General features: G+C 41.2%; 3 protein-coding genes across 6 annotated transcripts in view; all 3 read right to left on the bottom strand.

Moving 5' to 3' along the window:
• Positions 1-155: 155 nt before the first annotated feature.
• Positions 156-3,404, bottom strand: cdkn2d (cyclin-dependent kinase inhibitor 2D (p19, inhibits CDK4)). 4 transcript variants are annotated; one of them, XM_079459900.1, is made up of 4 exons: positions 3,224-3,399; positions 2,969-3,112; positions 2,813-2,903; positions 551-1,560 (listed from the first exon to the last, which is right to left on the bottom strand). In XM_079459900.1, the coding sequence occupies exons 2-4, from the start codon at positions 3,049-3,051 to the stop codon at positions 1,210-1,212; spliced, it is 525 nt and encodes a 174-aa protein (XP_079316026.1). In that variant the 5' UTR covers positions 3,052-3,112; positions 3,224-3,399; the 3' UTR covers positions 551-1,209. The 4 variants fall into 4 exon arrangements, with proteins under 4 accessions (XP_079316027.1, XP_079316026.1, XP_079316028.1 ...); XM_079459901.1 differs by lacking the exon at positions 2,813-2,903 and having other exon boundaries at positions 156-1,560; positions 3,224-3,404; XM_079459902.1 differs by lacking the exon at positions 2,813-2,903 and having other exon boundaries at positions 2,969-3,149; positions 3,224-3,392.
• A 108-nt stretch (positions 3,405-3,512) lies between these two features.
• ap1m2 (adaptor related protein complex 1 subunit mu 2) lies at positions 3,513-13,002 on the bottom strand. The gene is made up of 12 exons (XM_079459898.1): positions 12,691-13,002; positions 6,417-6,573; positions 6,238-6,305; positions 5,904-6,034; positions 5,684-5,831; positions 5,481-5,607; positions 5,247-5,389; positions 4,936-5,007; positions 4,689-4,847; positions 4,272-4,397; positions 4,058-4,133; positions 3,513-3,914 (listed from the first exon to the last, which is right to left on the bottom strand). Exons 1-12 carry the CDS (start codon positions 12,730-12,732, stop codon positions 3,889-3,891), a joined length of 1,275 nt encoding a protein of 424 aa, XP_079316024.1. The 5' UTR covers positions 12,733-13,002; the 3' UTR covers positions 3,513-3,888.
• Positions 13,003-14,154: 1,152 nt separating this feature from the next.
• Positions 14,155-20,810, bottom strand: part of ldlrb (low density lipoprotein receptor b) — a gene marked incomplete at its 5' end in the record, with an annotated part of 12,863 nt that continues 6,207 nt past the window's right edge. Inside the window, 16 exons of the mRNA XM_079460036.1 lie at positions 14,155-15,566; positions 15,785-15,948; positions 16,044-16,118; positions 16,512-16,640; positions 16,717-16,869; positions 17,320-17,461; positions 17,540-17,679; positions 17,775-17,893; positions 17,971-18,189; positions 18,506-18,677; positions 19,098-19,226; positions 19,307-19,426; positions 19,654-19,776; positions 19,865-19,987; positions 20,127-20,504; positions 20,596-20,718. Of these exons, the coding sequence (XP_079316162.1) occupies positions 15,531-15,566; positions 15,785-15,948; positions 16,044-16,118; positions 16,512-16,640; positions 16,717-16,869; positions 17,320-17,461; positions 17,540-17,679; positions 17,775-17,893; positions 17,971-18,189; positions 18,506-18,677; positions 19,098-19,226; positions 19,307-19,426; positions 19,654-19,776; positions 19,865-19,987; positions 20,127-20,504; positions 20,596-20,718 (2,345 nt within the window). The 3' untranslated portion in view covers positions 14,155-15,530. The remainder of the gene's footprint in view (positions 15,567-15,784; positions 15,949-16,043; positions 16,119-16,511; positions 16,641-16,716; positions 16,870-17,319; positions 17,462-17,539; positions 17,680-17,774; positions 17,894-17,970; positions 18,190-18,505; positions 18,678-19,097; positions 19,227-19,306; positions 19,427-19,653; positions 19,777-19,864; positions 19,988-20,126; positions 20,505-20,595; positions 20,719-20,810) is intronic.

Below are 20,810 nucleotides of genomic sequence, written 5' to 3'. Positions count from 1 at the left end.
AAAAGGATTCAGGTTCAATGTCTGTATGTAGACTGCTGTGATATCTGTAACAGGTCTGTTGTGATTGTGAGTACTTTAATCTGGTAAAAGGCAGAAACTCTTATTCATGATTCAAGTGTTCTGCAGGTCTCAATGATATGAGCAGGCGACAGATACGGTGAGATCTTTAATCGCTGCTGGATGTTTTGGTATCTTGGGATTTTCTCAGTGAGGCTGAATAAACAAAACAAGCATTGTGCCTCGATCCCAAAGTCCCAGAAAAACAGAGTTCCTGCTCAAAGCGAAGCTCTGTTACAGCACAATGTTGCCTTGTACAGTCACTCACATTCCTGTGTTTGTTCAGGGTCACCTTGAGCACCTACACACTATACAAAACACACACAGTTACATACTGAAACACACATATAACTTAGCAAACTGTTAATGAATAACACATTCATTGTTTTCACTAGCAATTGTGTAAAACCAATTGTCTCCAGTATAGGTTCAAACCAATTTAAATTGTGTCTGTATAAATAAAAACTTGTGAAATGATCAAACAGCTTTTTTTCACAAGGTGAAGTTTATTTTTCTCTCCTGTTCTTCATGAGGGAGCCATATGTTGGGAACATGACGTCATCTTATCAGATAAAACTACTAACAATTCTGTAGTTCATTAAAGACCGTAATAAATAAAATGTGAAATTCCTCAGTAAACATGTTTCTATACAGACTTAAATAAATAAGCGAAATAAAATTCATTAAATGTTATTTACAGATGTTAATCAACAACAAAACACGTCACTTCACACACACACACACACACACACACACACACACACACACACACACACACACACACACACACACACACACACACACACACACACAGCAAGTATTATACACGTTTATCAGTGCATGACGCCTAAAGGGTGGCAACAAATAATTTCATTAGAATATAAAAAGTTAACAGTTAAAGTTTCTGCACAGAAATGTGTTTTTAAATACTAAAAAGAGCTATTTACATTTGTGCCTGGCAAAGCCCAACATGAGTGTACGTGACGATCCAGTGCAGGGATTTGCTCTGTGCAAACTGTTGCTATATTCCAGCTAATGTTATAATCAAGCAAACAACTATTAAACATATCTAACAAACATATGAAAACAAATCCCAATCTATGGCGCAGCATTGAGGGCTCCCAACAAAACGAACGGAACCGTTAAAGTCCTTTAATTCATCATACGCTCCAAAAACTCCACCATCTCTGGAGCGCGTGCGGCGCGGGCCACGTCCAGCGCATTAGCCCCTCTGCTGTCCCGATGACTCAGGTTTGAAAGGGGTGCCAGGTACTCCACCACATCCCAGTGGCCCTCGCGGATGGCGATGTGGATGGGTATGGATCCGCTGTGGTCAGGGATGTTGACGGATGCGCCGTGCTCCACCAGAGCTCGTAGCGTATCCAAGAAACCCGTGCGGGCGGCATCGTGCGCGGGAGTCACCCCACAGCGATCCTGCACGTTTGGATCAGCGCCGTGTTGCAGCAGCACGCGCGCCACACTGGTGCAGCCCATCATCATTACCTGCCAAACACACAAATAACACCAATGCGGCATGTGTGTGTGCTGAGAAGGACCATAACTGACACTGTGTGTGTTCCCACAAGTCAAGTGCTTTAACAGGGAAGGTTAGGCCAGAGGAGTGATGCTCGCGCACGCACGCACGCACACACACACACACACACAGAGAGAGAGAGAGAGTGGGTTGTAACGCGTTACATTTACTTGAGTGACATTTTGGAAAATATGTACTTTTAAAGTCAAATTACAGTGGGTACTTTTGCTCTTACTCGAGTATATTTCTAATAGAAAATCTGTACTTTTACTTCGTTACATTGCGTTTGAAAACATGTATTATAAAATGGGTTGTTTATTTCAGGGTTGTCTTCTCTTTTTATGGGCATTCCCAAGTGATTGATTCTTTTGAAAGCATTATTTGAACGATGGACAAACCCTTCTGAATAGGTTCATTTCGCAGCACGATCGGAATCATCTGAAGCGGCGGATCACTTAAGAACACAAAGAGCGCATATGAAGTGAATATGAATCTATATCTATACAATCAAAACTGCAAATGTGTCATATTGTTTGCCAGCAATGATAAATGCGCGCGACCTGTTCGTCAGACACAGCAACATGCGCGCGACCTTATACATTTCTACATGTGGAATCCCTTTAGATCAGCCCACAAGCTTGTGTCGTTAACGCAATGCTCTTACCACTGAGATACAGGAAAGGTCTTTTTTCATACAAGAGATGTTTGACATCATCTGATGTTCGGAGTTTAGTTCAATGCTTTGTAAACGCAAAACTCTGCAGGTTGACTTTAGTTTGTCAGGGTCTATTATTCTAAATAAGTAGTTGTGTAGTGTAGGCTACATCGATATTAGATTCCATTTACAGAAATGCTCGTCTCTTCTTTAGTCACTGTGTGTATATTGCAAAGATATCTATAATAATAATTAAAATATTGGCGTAACTGTTAATTTTATGAATAGTAGGCTATACAGTATAATCAGATACAAAGTAACTAAGTAGCTACTTGAGTTGTTTTTTCATTGCATACTTTTTTACTCAAGTAACTTTTAAAATAGTGACTTTTACTTTTGTAACGATTTCTCTTGTTACTCGAATAGAGATTTTAGCTCCTCTGCGCACACACACGTTGGGTTTCCGTCTTTTATGGGGATTTTTCATAGACATTTCTATACTGTAAAAAGTATATGTTGTGTCCTGTAAGCCGCCATCGACCCTTAGACCAAAGCATTACACAAACCTTGTACTTTAACTCAGAAGCTGTAAGAATCTTAGACATATGGGTGTAACTATCCTTATGGGGACGACGCACTCGGGTGAAGCTCAGGCAGCTACACACAGAACCGGTATTAGTGAAAGCGAAACATAGAGCCGAATCAGACTTATCCGTTCTTACCTGCAGTGCTGTTTTACCGAACTCATTGAGGGTGTCCGGTTCGACCCGGCGATCCTGTAAAATCCGCCGAACCGCCACCACATTCCCCCGGGCAGCCGCCGCGCTCAGACTCTTCCCGCAACCGAACCCGTCCAGAACCATCACCTGAAACAGCCATCGATCGCGTGTGTTAACGCCACATCTATCGCGGAACATTAGATCTGATTTCATGCGAATAACAGCATTAAACGCATTTAAAGGCAGCCGTGTACTCACCGCGTGTCTCTCAGTCGTTATTTATGGATCGGTGACCGTTGGTTGTTTATCTGTTCTATAGAAACACGTCAAAACAATCATGTGTTCACATATGTACCGCGAGCGCCTTTGCATTGCGCGCTTGATCGACAACTGCGTTGCGTGACGAGCGACTGTCCACCAATCAGACTTCACACACGCCCGCACGGCTGCCATAATTGGCTAAAAGGGCGGAGCGCTGATAGGGGTTGCTACAGTGTCGCCGTAGTAACTGCTACCCCTTGACCAATGAGAACGCAGAAAACAGAAGGCGGGCGATTTGAGAAGGTTTATTTGTAAACTGTTGAGTTCATTCACTTTCTGACGTCCACAGCCTAAAAGAGCGGGCGAATGCGCGCGACACTTCCGAACAAACGCCAGTATATACCAGCAGGTGTATAGAATCACAATCACGTCTGGGAAACATACACAAATACATTTATTGAAATGTGCAGGGAAACAGAAACTCATTGGGACTGAAATGATCGATTGCTTTCATTTAGCATATCAAGCCACAATATTTATACAGCAATCATAAAGAAAACGCTGTCGACATGCAGAATAAAATCTATTAGCAACACACACAGAAACAATACACAACAATACAAATCTCCTTCCCATAATGCACCAGCACTGATAATCTCACATTAGCTGTTTGTCCTCAGCTGATAATCTGGAAAAAAGAAAAAAAATCAAATGACATTTATTGAAAATAAAATAATAAGAGCATTTGATCATGCATTAGTATAGCAGACATATAGCGCATCATGACAGGTTTGATTGACTCCAGTGAGAATGCTTGCTTTGTCTGCTCACCTCCGCTCTGTGTGATATAGCGAACCCACGGTAGTGCCTGATAACCGCTCTTCTCAATAATCTTCATGTATCGAACCTTTCACGTGAGAAATGTAAAATATTTTGTTAGCTTAATTTTGAACAGCATAACTGATAGTAAACTCTGGGAGACGACACAGTGAGCAAACCCACAATGCAAATGCACATGCAAAAATGCTCTTGCGCTGTCACACACCTGTATGCCTGACACTGTGAAATATGGGATCTCGAATTTGACAGTGATTGGAGGCTTTCCTTCTGCTTCATCCTTTTCCACACTCGGCAGGCCGAAATGGGCTCGCATCAGAAACTCCTTACCACCCTGCACATGAATACAAGCATGGACATCCACATACATGCTAAAAGTGCAAACTACAATGTATTTTACAAACAAGAGTCTTGTTATTATTATTATCATCATCATCATCATCATCATTACTATATATTTACTTTTTACATTTATTGCATGACAGTGTGTTTTTTTACAGTTGCTTTGCATCAATGGACAACTGAGAAAAGCGCAAAGAAATCCTTCTGCATTCCGTCTGAAATCATTGCAAAATCATTCAATTTTTAAAGCAATACAGGAGCACACTACTATTCTGTCGCTCACCGGGAAGGATTTGATGCTCCACACCACAAGGTTCTTCTCAGGAACGTATTTGGCGTGACCCGTGCTGGTTTTGAACTTGGGAGAATCTGCATCGCTTGGCACAGGAATATGAACCTCAACATTATTTGCTACAGATTGTTTTTTAAACTGCCCTTTAGCCTGAAACAGAGTCGGGCCAGAATTCACACATGAAACATCAATCCACACATACTGAACTAACGTCCATGATGACAGTCTTTTCACAAACCTTCACCATGATCTCCACTCGACTGTGTGAGAACTTCTCTATAACAGACTCAATCCAGATGAGCGGCTTTACCTGCAAACACACACACACGGCTGATGTCATCATTGCGTTCTTTTCATAAATAATGACCTATAAAAGGTGTAGAGTTGTGAACACTCATCGAGCACCTGTGATGAAATAACAGGGAAATCTCTCTAAACAAAGAACTCATTTCATTTTCAGGTCCATTTCTTTGCAGTGAATGTACAAAATATGGAGCGGACGGTTATAAGAAAACATTAGTTACATGTGTAAAGTGATGATGGGCTCACATGTGTGTTAATACGGTAAGACATGAGCTCTGACTCTCCGTCAGGTGGAATGAAAGAAATGGTTCTATCGCTCTCAAAGCGGGACAGACGGACGCACTGATGAAACTTCACGTCCTCCATGGTGACACTTTTTCCTTTGTCTCCTATGACACACAGAAGAATACAATGCACACGAGATCATTAAAAAAACCATGAGATATAGAGTTTATACTGTGTTATTGAGTCCATTCTTACGGCCGGTGAGAGCGAAGAGCACACGATCATTGAGACCCAACCTGAGCTCAGGCATTCCTGACAGCATCGTCTTCAGTTTCACACTGCCCACAATATCACTGCTCATCACACTGCCGTTAGCGTTCACCTGCAAACACACACAAACACACACTTACACACACACACTAGAGGAGACTCACAACGCTCATGTGTCTCACACTCACCAGAACATTAATGGACTCAATGACATCTATAAAGACTTCATTCTTCTTGTATTTGATGCCCTCGGACCTCCAGGACACGGCATTTGTCACTGTGGTGGGCACTTTGGTCTTGGCCACCTCCAGCTTATTGCCCTCCTGTGTGATGTATCTGACAACAACACAAAACATCATCATCATCATCGGAAAAGGAGAGCTTGGGTAAACATGAACGTGGTCTTACTCCTGAAGAATCTTGCTGTCCGTCGTCTGCGGAAATCCAAAGTCCATGAGTTCATCCAGCAGCTCGTACACCACCACAAAGTTATCCTGAATACTCTCCTCCTCTAACTCCTTAAAATACTCAGTGAAGACCTAAACACACACACATATCAAAGCACTCTCATGCTTAGCACATAGTATGAAGGGGGTCATAGTTTCCTTCTTTATTTGCCCCTCGTCCTCAATGCCTGTCATCAGTCTGTCTGTTTTAAAATGACATTTGAAATGAAGCGGGGCTGCTGTACTTCGCATTCACAATGGTGTTGAGATTTCAGTGGCGATCTCAGTCAACTCACCTCTACGAGTTTGTACAGGAAGGCGTAAACCAGAGAAGCGTTCGAGTTCTTGTTTGTGGTGGCCACCACTGATGCTTGTGTTAAGTTGAACGAACACCTTAAATGTATCAGATCTGTCTATAGAATTTATTATGCAGTATTTGTACAGACACACGCATTCCGTATGTTGTTAAGGATACAGTACAGATTGTTATGCTTGATCCACAGGAAGTGGACGTTGCCATGTGAGATCACAGGGCAGATAAGCCCCTCCTCTTCCTGTTGCATTAACAGGCTAAAAAAGTGGTCAATCTCCGACATGTCCACTTCACCTTTGTAGTTGCGGCATATCAGCACCTGACGGATTTACAGAGAATATGAGACAAACACGAGACATTTCATTGGTTCATCTTGGGCCGGTTGCATAAACGGCAAGTTAGTCATCAGGACTGCCCATAGCGTCTTTACGTCGATTGATCGAGTTGAGATCTGAGAAGTAACCTGAAGACTGATGAGTCCTAACTAATTGCTAGTCAGTGAGACTAGTTGCCAAGACACGGTCGGTCTTATGTTTATTCAACTGGCCCCTGTAGCCTACATGAACACCAAAGACTGAGAATGAGGTCACATCTCTGACGTCATGTGACGCCAAAATCATTAGGCTTGTTTGAGATGAGCTAAATCTGCGCAGAATCGATCAACGGTGATCAGTGCGAGCTGCATGCCGGTTAGAAAAGTGTCCGAGTTCCGTCCGCCTTGCTCTGATGTCATGCTGACGTGTGCCAAAAAACTCTCGCGACGGCGAGGCGGCTGTGTCGGATTGAGCAGTCGAGCGCAGTTGCTCTCCTCCGACTGCGCTATTCAAAAGCATGATGGGAAACGACTGACTGACGACACAGCTTCAAGCTCATTGGCTGAAAATGTCAACTAATCCTTTTGTCTCTTCATTCTAAGAATTAGATTACTCATCTGTTTATTTATATTTACATGCAAACTAAACAAAAACAAAACACGCCTAGTGAAGTTAAGAATTAGGACATGCGTTTATTTGATATTTCTCTTCATTAGAATTCTTCCTTGTTGTAATTTTCACTTTATTCTATTGTATGTTTGTGTGAATTAATAAATGAATCCATTAAAAACATACATGCACACATACATATCTAAATGGACTGTTTAGTCATTATGCCTCATCTTTGTGTGGTTTCATCTGAGAAGTGTCTGGGTCTTAAAACAAGGGAAGAAATACTATGGACGTGAAATGGTGGCAGAAACCTGCTTGTTATTAAATATGACAAACATTTGTTATGAACTCTGTCTCTCAAAAGCTTCTTGTTATTTACTTCATTTGCCATTTGTTTATACAATCCTTGAAAATGTCTTACATGTGTAAGCTGTTTATTTGTACATTATTTAACAGTACATTCAGTGATTATTATTGTAACCATCCTAATGTAAAAACAGTGGTATTTCGATTACATCCACTTCGTCTGCGATAAAAAATGCGACCGCGATCTCCTCCATTGTTCACGTTTGCAAGCGACAAAACAGCGAGATTCACGAAGTGTCCGACTTTAAAGGTCTTTTTTATGGAAGACCATTTAGGCAGAAATGTCTTTAGACGTAACGTGTACAGACAAATTTCGTGTACAGACTTTAGACGCGTCGATGCGTAATTGCGTGTAGACGCGTAAACCCACAACTTCCGCTGTCAAACTAAAAGTCACATCAAGAAATGTAACCCTTACCATATTTCATTATAGCTACACTTTCCCTTTGACTCTTTTTATTTTGCTTAAAAGCATGGCGAAAATACAGTTTAATATTATTATATAAATAATTAAATGTATAATTACTAAACAGTATTTTGTGGACCAATATACCAATATAATATGCTGCATTTAGTTTGCATTTCAAAACATATATTTTAACAAAACATATTATTCACAATGGAAAACTCAGTATATAGAGTGCACTTATAAAACAAGAAGGCATAGGTCAAGCACCAAGAGAACATGATCAAACACAAATAGGGCAAGACTCACAAACCAGCAATGGATTTTTTTTGACACTTTAGTCAATTTTCTTAAAAAAAGCAACAAATATTTCAGCAACAACGATGAGACTGCATACAGGGAGGAGGTCCGGCACCTTGCCACATGGTGCTCAGACAACAACCTGCTCCTTTACACCTCCAAGACAAAGGAGATCATTGTGGACTTCAGGAAGGCGAAAGGAGGCACACACGGGTCCACATTAATGGGATGGCTGTTGAACGTGTTTCCAGTTTTAAGTTCCTGGGGACTCATATATTCACCAACACCTCATGCCTGGTCAAGAAGGCTCACCAGCGTCTCTTCTTTCTGAGGACACTGAAGAAGAACCAACTGTCTTCAACCTCTTCTGGAGAACTTCTATCGCTGCACGATAGAGAGCATCCTGACCAACTGTGTCACAGTCTGGTACGGGATCTGTTCTGTTGCTGAGCGCAAGGCACTGCAGCGGGTGGTGAAAACAGCCCAGCGCATCACACGGACTACACTTTCTGCCATTGAGGACATCCAGAAGAAACGCTGTCTGCGTCGAGCTCGCAGCATTCTCAAGGACTCCTCTCAGCCTGCTCATAGACTGTTAACTCTCCTGCCCTCCGGTAGGCGCTTCCGGTGCCTCCGGACAAGAACCAGCAGACTAAGAAACAGCTTTTTTTCCCAGAGCTGTTTCATTATTGAACTCTGCCCCCGAATGATTCCACTACCTCTCTTACCTTGAACTCCAAGCTGCTATAACATCGTTTACATTGCACTACAGGGCTGCATGCATGACTGAACTGTACACACCAGTACTTCATGTTATCTGCTCTACTGGACTGTTTACACACGCACAGCATCATTTGCACTCTATACTGCTCACTTGCACATCTGAAATATGCTCATTTGCACTAATGGACCACTTTCATAACTGCACTAACTCATCTACTGCACTGTAACTCTATTAACTGCATCTACTCATCTATTGCACTGTAACTTCAATAACTGCATTAACTAATCTACTGCACTGTAACTCTATTAACTGCATCTACTCTTCTATTGCATTGTTACCTCAATAACTGCATTAACTAATCTACTGCACTGTAACTCTATTAACTGCATCTACTCATCTATTGCATTGTAACCTCAATAACTGCATTAACTAATCTACTGCACTGTAACTCTATTAACTGCATCTACTCATCTATTGCACTGTAACCTCAATAACTGCATTAACTAATCTACTGCACTGTAACTCTATTAACTGCATCTACTCTTCTATTGCATTGTTACCTCAATAACTGCATTAACTAATCTACTGCACTGTAACTCTATTAACTGCATCTACTCATCTATTTCACTGTAACTTCAATAACTGCATTAACTAATCTACTGCACTGTAACTCTATTAACTGCATCTACTCTTCTATTGCATTGTTACCTCAATAACTGCATTAACTAATCTACTGCACTGTAACTCTATTAACTGCATCTACTCATCTATTTCACTGTAACTTCAATAACTGCATTAACTAATCTACTGCACTGTAACTCTATTAACTGCATCTACTCATCTATTGCATTGTAACCTCAATAACTGCATTAACTAATCTACTGCACTGTAACTCTATTAACTGCATCTACTCATCTATTGCACTGTAACCTCAATAACTGCATTAACTAATCTACTGCACTGTAACTCTATTAACGGCATCTACTCATCTATTGCACTGTAACCTCAATAACTGCATTAACTAATCTACTGCACTGCAACCTAATTAACTGCATTAACTCATCTATTGCACTGTAACCTCAATAACTGCATTAACTAATCTACTGCACTGTAACTCTATTAACTGCATCTACTCATCTATTGCACTGTAACCTCAACAACTGCATTAACTAATCTACTGCACTGTAACTCTATTAACTGCATCTACTCATCCATTGCACTGTAACCTCAATAACTGCATTAACTCATCTATTGCACTGTAACTCTATTAACTGCATTAACTAATCTACTGCACTGTAACTCTATTAACTGCATCTACTCATCTATTGCACTGTAACCTCAATAACTGCATTAACTAATCTACTGCACTGCAACCTAATTAACTGCATTAACTCATCTATTGCACTGTAACCTCAATAACTGCATTAACTAATCTACTGCACTGTAACTCTATTAACTGCATCTACTCATCTATTGCATTGTAACCTCAATAACTGCATTAACTAATCTACTGCACTGTAACTCTATTAACTGCATCTACTCATCTATTGCACTGTAACCTCAATAACTGCATTAACTAATCTACTGCACTGTAACTCTATTAACGGCATCTACTCATCTATTGCACTGTAACCTCAATAACTGCATTAACTAATCTACTGCACTGCAACCTAATTAACTGCATTAACTCATCTATTGCACTGTAACCTCAATAACTGCATTAACTAATCTACTGCACTGTAACTCTATTAACTGCATCTACTCATCTATTGCACTGTAACCTCAACAACTGCATTAACTAATCTACTGCACTGTAACTCTATTAACTGCATCTACTCATCCATTGCACTGTAACCTCAATAACTGCATTAACTCATCTATTGCACTGTAACTCTATTAACTGCATTAACTAATCTACTGCACTGTAACTCTATTAACTGCATCTACTCATCTATTGCACTGTAACCTCAATAACTGCATTAACTAATCTACTGCACTGCAACCTAATTAACTGCATTAACTCATCTATTGCACTGTAACCTCAATAACTGCATTAACTAATCTACTGCACTGTAACTCTATTAACTGCATCTACTCATCTATTGCACTGTAACCTCAACAACTGCATTAACTAATCTACTGCACTGTAACTCTATTAACTGCATCTACTCATCTATTGCACTGTAACCTCAATAACTGCATTAACTAATCTACTGCACTGTAACTCTATTAACTGCATCTACTCATCTATTGCACTGTAACCTCAATAACTGCATTAACTAATCTACTGCACTGTAACTCTATTAACTGCATCTACTCATCTATTGCACTGTAACCTCAATAACTGCATTAACTAATCTACTGCACTGTAACCTCAATAACTGCATTAACTAATCTACTGCACTGCAACCTAATTAACTGCATTAACTCATCTATTGCACTGTAACCTCAATAACTGCATTAACTAATCTACTGCACTGTAACTCTATTAACTGAATTAACTCATCTTCTGGACTGCAACCTATTATTAACTCTTATACTGCAGCGTATCTTTAATAACCGCATTAACTCATCCACTGCACTGTTACTTCAACAACTGCATTAACTCACCTATTGCATTGCAACTTTAACAGCTAATGTCAATAATCTATGCACACTTAAATCACATGCACTATTGCTTAGTCTAAATTATTATCTGCTCATATCCACCTGTACATTAATGTTCATAGTGTTAATGTTCATAGTATATAGTCATCTGTATATATTGTTCATAGTACATACCTACTGTCATATTTTCATAGAACATACCTACTGTAAAATATTTTCATAATCCATGCCCACTGTATAATATTTTCTCAATATTGTATTCTGTATTTATTCTAACTGTATATCCTGCACTTGCTAATTGCACTTCTGGTTAGACCTGAACTACATTTCGTTACACTGTACTTGTATATGTGTAATGACAATAAAGTTGAATCTAATCTAATCTAAGTGGGAACACTGTGAGGAGTAGCAGATCACTTGGCTGTTAAGGGGAAAAAACCTTCACATTATCTGACATGCAAAGATGTACACAATGTGTCTGCAATTGTTAAGAAAATTTCGCAAAGCCATTGCTTTTCCTTGTCTACTTCTACCGCTTGTATTTTGAAATGCTCTCTTTTTCCTTGTCCTAAAATTACGAATTGCTGACGCATCCGGAACTAGGACCATATGCAATGCCACGCATAAGGGCACGTCACGTTTAAATGCATTATTCATGAATGACACGTGAACGATGACGTCACGACCATATGTTTAATCAATTTTATGCAAATCCTTCCGTTTTGGGGCCTACCATTGGCTAAACCAAAACGTCTGTACGCGAAATTACGTCTTTAGGTAACGCGTACACGCGTTATAGCGTCTGTACACGTTACGTCTAAAGACATTTTTGCCTAAATGGCCTTCCATACTTTTTTGACCCCTCCCCTTACTGCAGCCGCCTACTCTCGCCTGCATTTCATGCGAGGCAAGGCGCATCTCAAACAAGCCTAGTGTTTCCAAAGGACAAAAACGATTGAACGATGACGTCACGACCTGTTACAATAAAAATAAAATGATACTTCTATAGCAGTTTGTGATTAGACAGAAGCCGTTTATCTATAAGTGAATGTAACATTAAAGTGAAAAAGAATATTTATTAAGGCGTTGTAATCGCCTCATCTTTACCTTTCCTTTGAGGTCCAGCACGAACACAGCTGACGCAGACATGTTGTACAGTAATGGATGTGGATAAAAAGTGGTTCAAAGCGGTAAAGTTGTTATTTAAACAGTCAAAATAGTTTAAAGCAGCTGTTCAACCGAGAAATAAAAACTCATCGCGGACACCACAGTTCCGTTTCCTGCACGCTGCGCGATGACGTCACCGAGCGCCAGGTGAACCATTGACAGAGATCATGTGACTGTCTGCAGGTGAGCAGCGCGAGAGGGCAGCAGCGTACAACTCAGCACGCGCAGTCTACACGTCACCAAGTGTAGCACGAGCGGAAAGAAAGATTTTGGCGTTTCAAATTTAAAGTGACATGACATCTAGCCCATAAACAAACTTAATATCAATTATTGTAAATAATTAATTCACCAAATCCATTGCGTGAATTTAATCACATTTGTCAATATCATTATAATTTGTACTCTGAGGGACTAAGTCTATGTTTACTTGTTATGGGGATCCCTAATGCCTAATGTTGGGCTTGTGATCAGAAGGTTTGAATCTCAGTGCCAGCAGGTCATGACTGAAGTGACCTCTTACCCCTGATCGCTCTGCAGTAATGTGACACTGTAAAAAACTACTTGTAAGTCGCTTTGGATAAAAGCATCTGAAAATGAATAAATGTAAATGTAATTCGAGCACTGATGTAATGTATTGTTTATTGCTTTGATAGGAGGGGGGGGTAATCTGATCTGATGGGATTCAATAACAAGAGCAGAACATTTCTTCATTCACTGACAGTGTCCAATAGCAGCAACCACAAACATTCACTAAACATTTAATGAGCATACAGTGAAATATAATTCACCAGGGTATTCTTGACAAAACACCACATATATCTCAGTTTATCACTGCCATGACAACACACAGCACACACAACCTCCTCCTGTGATCTCTGATGATCCTAGAATCTGACACGTTGAGATCGGACTAATGAATGACATCATGAAGATAAGAATATTCTGAAGTGTTTTATTTACATTTACATTGAGTCATTTAGCAGACGCTTTTATCCAAAGCGACTTCAGGAAGCGATATGTCATAAAAGAGCAATAGAACAATAGGTGCTCATACAAAATCCCAGTTTCAACACAAGCCAGAACAACACCTGTGGAGAGAGAGAGAGGGTTAGTGGAGTGTTTTTTTAATCTTCATTAGTCTGTCAAGTATTCACAGAAGAAATGGATTTGAAGTTTTTTGAATGTTGTGAGAGATGTCATTTAAATGAACTATTATTGATCATAATTAAGCAAAGGGTGGTGTAGAGCAGTGGTTCTCAAACTGGGGGGGGTCCCAAGATGGATCCAGGGGGGCCACAGATTTTGTTGCATTATATGAATATAGAAATGTATCATACATTTTATGCAATCAAACATCAGAAAAACAAGACCACAAAACCAAAAGTATTGAAGTTCCAGCATTGTACAACAGAATTGGCTTTTTCTTTAATTCAAGGTTGGGTATTTTCAAGAACAACTGGTGTAAAGGTTACAGTTCAGAACAGATTAGATCAATTCAATGACGAATCTGCAGAATGAGAAACAGTTTAACTGGCTCAGAATGAACTGAGGAAATGCAGAAGATTCATTCGAACTCATTGGACAAACATTATGACATCAACACCAGCGATTTCTGATTTCACAACTTTTATTATATAAATATGTTGTCGTTTTTGCGAGCAGAGTGTAAATATTCAGTTCATAAAAGCATCAGTGCAGAGAGAAAACCCTTCATAAAACATTCAAAACAAAAGTGACCCGACACATCCATCAGCAGTGATAACAGAGCCAAACTTCATTCAATGAATCACAACTTCAACCCACGTCTGCTCAAATTCTTCACATTTGTGTTTCATCCTTAAAAAATATTAAGGAATGTCTTTCTGTAGTGCAGTAACATTTCAGGATGGTTTTCAATTCCACAAAATCATTACATACATTTTCACCACAAAAATATAAAAAATAAAATACAGAATAAATATGTCATTTTCTTTGTACAAGTTACAAGTCTTTGATTTTAAGGTGAAAATATTTACAAAGACGAGATTCTTCATTTAACATGTGATAACAACAAATCTAAAACTCTTTTGATAACATTGTATTTGCGTGTCTGACAATAACAAGCAAATGTTTCTCCGTCATGATAACAGAACACCTGAGAACATTTCAAGGCATCGTGTAAGAATTCTGTGATCTATGACACGCGCTGATCTCACAGACCAACACACAAACTTCATTCAGTGATGGATATTGAAACTCGTAAACCGACTAAATTCACACATGTACAGCAAAAAGAAAAACTCCCATTTCATTATTAAAGAAGCCCTGCACATTTATAAAAAGTGAAGGTCGACAAATATAGTGCAAGAAGAGAGACAGCCATCTGCCTTCCACATAAATATGATCAATATTTACAAACATTAGTTTAAATATGTGAGTGTAGTGTTAATACCTTCCATCAATGAATGTTAAATGTCACCCTGCAAGAATTTCTATATAAAACCGCTGCATTGTTCTTGAGTGCAAGCATGACTTTACAGAGACCGCACCACTGAGGCACCTCATGAGTATTGCGTTCGTCTCAAAGCATCTTAAGGGTCATTACAAGGAATTTAGATGTGTTTAAATCTTCTGCCGGGTGCTGTGAATCTCTTCAGTCAGTTATATGTTCAAGTATCTCCAATAAATGGTTATTATAACACACACACACACACACAAACACACATACACACACAAAAATGTGTCACATCTTCAGAGCAGCGTTTCAATTACACACATTTCTGGACGTCACTGTAGAAGCATCAGGCCGTTTCTTCATCCAAACCGACCATCTGACACTGACAGACAGATATTATTAACATTGATTTATCTTATAATTCACTTCAAATTTAAAGAACATTTCCCTCCCATAATTTAAACAACAACAAATGTATATACATATATAGTATGGTCAGTCATTGATGTTAATGAGTGAGTGTGAGTGTGTGTTGTGAGAGTGTGTGTTGTGAGTGTGTTGTTAGTGCGTTGTTAGTGTATTTCAGTGGATGTGTTGTACCGATGGATGTGTGTAGCCATCCAGACTGGGGCTTCTGAAGATGTGGACGGTGTCGTCTGTTGTCTTCTGATACACTGGGTTGGTGAAGTGAATTGTGTTGGTGGCTTTTAGACGCCAGTGTCTCCATAGCAACACACCACCAAACACAATAAGACACAAGGCGACTGCAGGACAGACAGACGGTTTATTTAGCAGCTGGTTTACTCAGTGAGGGTCATGTGTGTGTGTGTGTGTGTGTCCTGTGACACGGATGACTGACCTATTGGAAGTGTGATGTACAGGACTGTGGGATGATGGGAAGGGCTGGAGATCGGCTCTTGTGCTTCATTAATCCCTGAAAAATCCACCAATCATTCAGTGTGTGATGTCCAGGTACCAAAACTCACCTGCCATTAAACTCTTATAAAAATTTATTTTGTTCTTATGACAATTCACAATCCTCATCACACAGCTGCAGTCAACAGATCGGTGCGTAGGAAATCCTGCACAATATCAATGCTTGCAAAAGATAAACAATATGATATTATTTTATTAAATGTTACAATGTACGGTTCTGCAAACATTGATAGTGTGCAGGATTTTTCTCTTTGCGTTCAATGTTGCTATGCAATGATATTTTCATTACATTCCTCAATTAGATTTGATTCAAAAGCAACATATAAAGGAAGAAGCATTCAACATTTTGCTTTAAAAGTCTTGCACACATCAGAAGTTTTGATTGTGTCACCTCTCGTCTGATTGGTGTCTTCACTCGGCTTCTTCTGATGGTATGATGATGTTATGGTTCTGGATGGAGTTGTGGTTTTCGTGGGTAACAGCGATGTAGTTTTGGCTGCAGGTGTTGTGCTGTTTGAAACTACAGAAAAACATACGCTGGTGAGCATCGTAATGAAAACAGTGTGACGTAAATCTACAGGAACATCAGAACTCACCTGAGATGCACATCCTCATGTCAGCCGCCAGTGTCATGTGATCAGGACACGCACACGTATATTTGGGTGAAAGTTTGTTAATCGCTGGTGCCGGCAGACACAGAAAATCACAGCCTCCATTGTCAAGCTCCGCCTCCCTGCACCAGTTCTGCCCTGTGACACAAACACACACACGACCTTTAGTTACACAAGCAGGGATCCAAACCCGTCGGGCTGAAAAACATGCGATACCCCTCCAATGCTAATATATATCTACAGCCGCTGATAAAATAAAGAGACCAAATGTAGTATGTATATGTGTTTGTGTAAAATGGTCATTTTTGTTTCATTTTGAGCTACTTACAATATATATACCAAATTTTAAATCGTTATTTTTTCTATTTGTGGAAGCTTCTGTTCATCATAGATGATTTTTTCTAGTGTGTGTGTGCGTGTGAGAGAGTGTGTGTGTGTGTGTGCGTGTGAGAGAGTGTGTGTGTGTGAGAGTGTGTGTGTGTGTGTGTGCGTGTGAGAGAGTGTGTGTGTGTGTGTGCGTGTGAGAGAGTGTGTGTGTGTGAGAGTGTGTGTGTGTGCGTGTGTGTGTGCGTGTGTGTGGTGGCTCACCTTTCGGTTGTTTGAGGCTGTGATACAGCACAATATCTTCAGGTGATTGCAGGTGTTGAGCTACAGCGGTGACGTCTTGGCCCGTCTGCCGGTTTGCGCTCCAAATGCCGTTATTAGACACATCCGTCCAGAAGACCTTCTCCTGATCATCACAGGAAGAAAAAAAACACAATCAGATCTGTGACGTTGCACACACACGCACGCACGCACGCACACACACCTCAAACACAGTCAGTGAGAGGGGATGTGGAAGCTTCTGTTCATCATAGATGATTGTGTGTCGTTGTCCACCGGTGACACTGATGCTGGACAGGGTGTGCATCTTTGAGTCGACCCAGTACAGACGCTGATTCAGCATATCTGAACATACACACACACACACACACGTTCGCATGAGTACACAACACAACATCAGGGTGATCATCACACTCAGTATCATCAGACGTCTGTCTCACCCAGTGTGATGCCATTGGGATAGGCGATGTTGTCTGTCACCAGAGGCGTCCGATCTGCACCGTTCAGACCACACCTCTCGATCCGAGGCGAATAGCCACAATCCGTCCAGAACATAAAACTACAACACACAAGTGTGTGAGCTTTAATTCTGTGTTCAGAGAAGAACAACTGTGCAGAATTCAGTTCATGACTCACTTTCGATGAGGGTCCACCACAATGGCACGAGGTATCTGTAATCCGTCTCTGATTAGAGTCTTGCGTTTTAACCCGTCTGTGGTTGCCACGGAGATGGTTCCTAACTGGCTGTCAGTCCAGTAGATGTTTCCATGGATCCAATCCATAGCTAGGCCATCAGGGGCGGAGATTTGGCTGTCAATCACAGTGGTGTGGTGGGCGGGGTCACCAGCCAGTACGCTGCAACATACACATATGATGACGATGACAAATTCTGAACGCACAGTGGAGCAAAGAGGAGGAGGAATCGATCGCCTGTTGATTGGACTTTTATATATATATATAAAATGAAAGGAGCGTGTGTTTAAACTTTATTACTTTTTATAATGTCAACACTGCACCCATAAATGGTGCAGAACAAACTGTACACACACACACACACACACACACAAGAGAGCGCTGCTACCGGCCAATCACAATCAAGTATTTCAGAGTCAGTGTAATAAATACTTCAGGTGACATTTGAGGGTATGATGCGGCATCTGTCATCTCTAACCTGTAGATTTTTTTCTGGCTCACATCAGACCAGAAGACTCTGTCATTAGGAATGTCCACATCTAAAGCCACAACATTCTTCTGCTGTGGGACGAGTGATGTGTACTCCCTGCTGCCCAACATCATCTTCCTCACGTCATGACGTGTGCTGAAGAGCAGAAACGCTCCTGATGCTGAGAACACAAGAACATTTTAGACTCTCATACTGTCTGATAACATTCATCATGTCATGTTGCTGACAGCCAGTGTGACACATTCTAACAATAATATTACTGACTTTAACATTGATGTCATGCATTGATTCACACATTCAAGTCATTCACAGCACATTACTGATAGCACACGTACATCTGGCAGAGGCTGTTTGCTCATCTGCTCTACATCTCTGAAACGTCTGCTGTCATATAGACCTCTAGAAGACTGTAAAATGTGTATGATTTATAATGGATGTACATCTGCTCTTTCTAAGATGTTTAGCAGATGTTCTCCAGATCTTTAGCAGACATCTTACAGATGTACCTGTGCTTTCTGGGATTTCATTCTCATCCTTCTGTTTTTATCACAACGCTCTGTTGGCATGAAGCTTTGTGTACCTGTCACTGCTTTACAGTCTCTTGTCATGTGATCGAGTTCATATCCGGCGTTACATTCACATTTATAGCTTCCAATCATATTAATGCAGATCTGACTGCAGGTGTCTGCGTCTGCGCACTCGTCCAAATCTGAAGAGAGACAGCGATGAGACGTAAATGAGCTGAGAATGAAGACCAAGATGAAGAGCAGACGGCTGAATGATTCTCACCTTCACAGTGTGTGTGATTGAAGAGGCGTTGACCTTCAGGACACAAACACTCATGACCCAACTTCTGATCATTACACCTGTGAGAGCAGCCGCCGTTGTCCTGAAGACACTCATTGGTGTCTACACACACACACACACACAGTTAGGTGGGGAGCTCATGATTCAGCAGTTATCATGTCACGCTACACACTTGACTTCACCAGATTGTTGTGTTAAAGAACACAAAAGTCCTGAAGCTCCTTATTAACCAATGAGAATATGTTGAGAAAAACTATTTACTTTACAAAAGGTTGCGTCAGAGCGTCTGAAGTGTGTTCAAACACGAACACAATGTAAACTAAACTCACTGCAGTCTTTGACAGGCTCATCTGACCAATCACGACAATCCCTCTGACCATCACACACTTTATCCATACTGATACACTCGCCGCTGCGACACTTGAACCTGCTCGAGCCGTTGCACGCGTTTACTGCACAGAGAGAGAGAGAGAGAATTACAAAAGAGCAGCTTTGATGTGTCAATCAATAGAAAGTTCACTCACGGCGTGAAAAACTCACCACTGAAGCACTCCGTCTCATCACTGCCATCCTGACAGTCATCATTCCCATCACACTGACGCATTCCCGGAACACAGCTGCCGTCTGCGCAGGTGAACTCATCCGGCTGGCAGGTGGGTGTGGCTACAACAAACGAACAAAAACTTCATACACAACTAAAATCCTGTGCTGTTTTTCTGGACTTCGTGACAATATCAGTTGCATTAAAACAACAAAGTGTGTGTGTGTTCTCTGAGGTAATGAAATATGCTTTCACACTCACTGCAGTTGTCCTCGTCAGAATGATCGATGCAGTCAAAGCCTCCGTCGCACCTCCAGCCGCCGTGAACGCACTCGCCGCTGGCGCACTGAAACTCATGAGTCCTGCAGGTTGTCCCGGAGTGCTGCGGCGTCCCGGAAGCGCAGTTCAGCAGCCACTCGTCCGAGGAGTCGCTGCAGTCGGGTTCCCCGTCACAGGCCCACAGACCAGGGACGCACACTGAGTTATTGCACTGAAAGGAGCCGGGGCTACAGGTGGGGACGGGACAGGATGCTTCGTCGCTGCCGTCGTCACAGTCGGAATCCTTGTCGCAGACGAACGTTAGTGACACGCACTGACCGCTCGTACAGCGAAATTCTCCATCCGTACAGTTTTTTGGCACTGAAACGACAACCGGATGAAACTTTGTCACACAACCCAGCCAGAATCCACATTTCACTTTTGTTTTGTATTGAGTGTGTGGGTTTTTCACCGCAGCCCTGCTCGTCCGCTCCGTTTTCGCAGTCGGCTTTACCATCACAGTGCCACCTGGAGGACACGCACTGATTGAGCCGCCCGCCGCAGCTGAACTGACCCGTCACACACGTCTTCTCTTCTGTCAATCACAGAGTGTCAGTATTAGCACATGTGATGGAGATTCAGAGCAGCGGCTGTCTGACTGAATGAATGTTTTTGACTCACTGCAGG

This window comes from Barbatula barbatula (assembly GCF_947034865.1).
Source record: "Barbatula barbatula genome assembly, chromosome: 7".
Taxonomy (NCBI): Eukaryota; Metazoa; Chordata; class Actinopteri; order Cypriniformes; family Nemacheilidae; genus Barbatula; species Barbatula barbatula.
This window is presented reverse-complemented; position numbering and strand designations above follow the sequence as displayed.

Bases quoted from the DNA above. Each gene is read 5' to 3' on its own strand.
- cdkn2d (XM_079459899.1), bottom strand. From the start codon at position 3,178: ATGAAATCAGATCTAATGTTCCGCGATAGATGTGGCGTTAACACACGC. The intron at 1,561-2,968 runs GTAAGAACGGAT...TGTGTTTGGCAG, and splicing joins TCGGTAAAACAGCACTGCAG to GTAATGATGATGGGCTGCAC.
- ap1m2 (XM_079459898.1), bottom strand. From the start codon at position 12,732: ATGTCTGCGTCAGCTGTGTTCGTGCTGGACCTCAAAGGAAAG. The intron at 6,574-12,690 runs GTAAAGATGAGG...TAAATCCGTCAG, and splicing joins TGCTGGACCTCAAAGGAAAG to GTGCTGATATGCCGCAACTA. The intron at 5,608-5,683 runs GTGAGTGTGAGA...GTGTGTTTGCAG, and splicing joins TTGAGTCCATTAATGTTCTG to GTGAACGCTAACGGCAGTGT.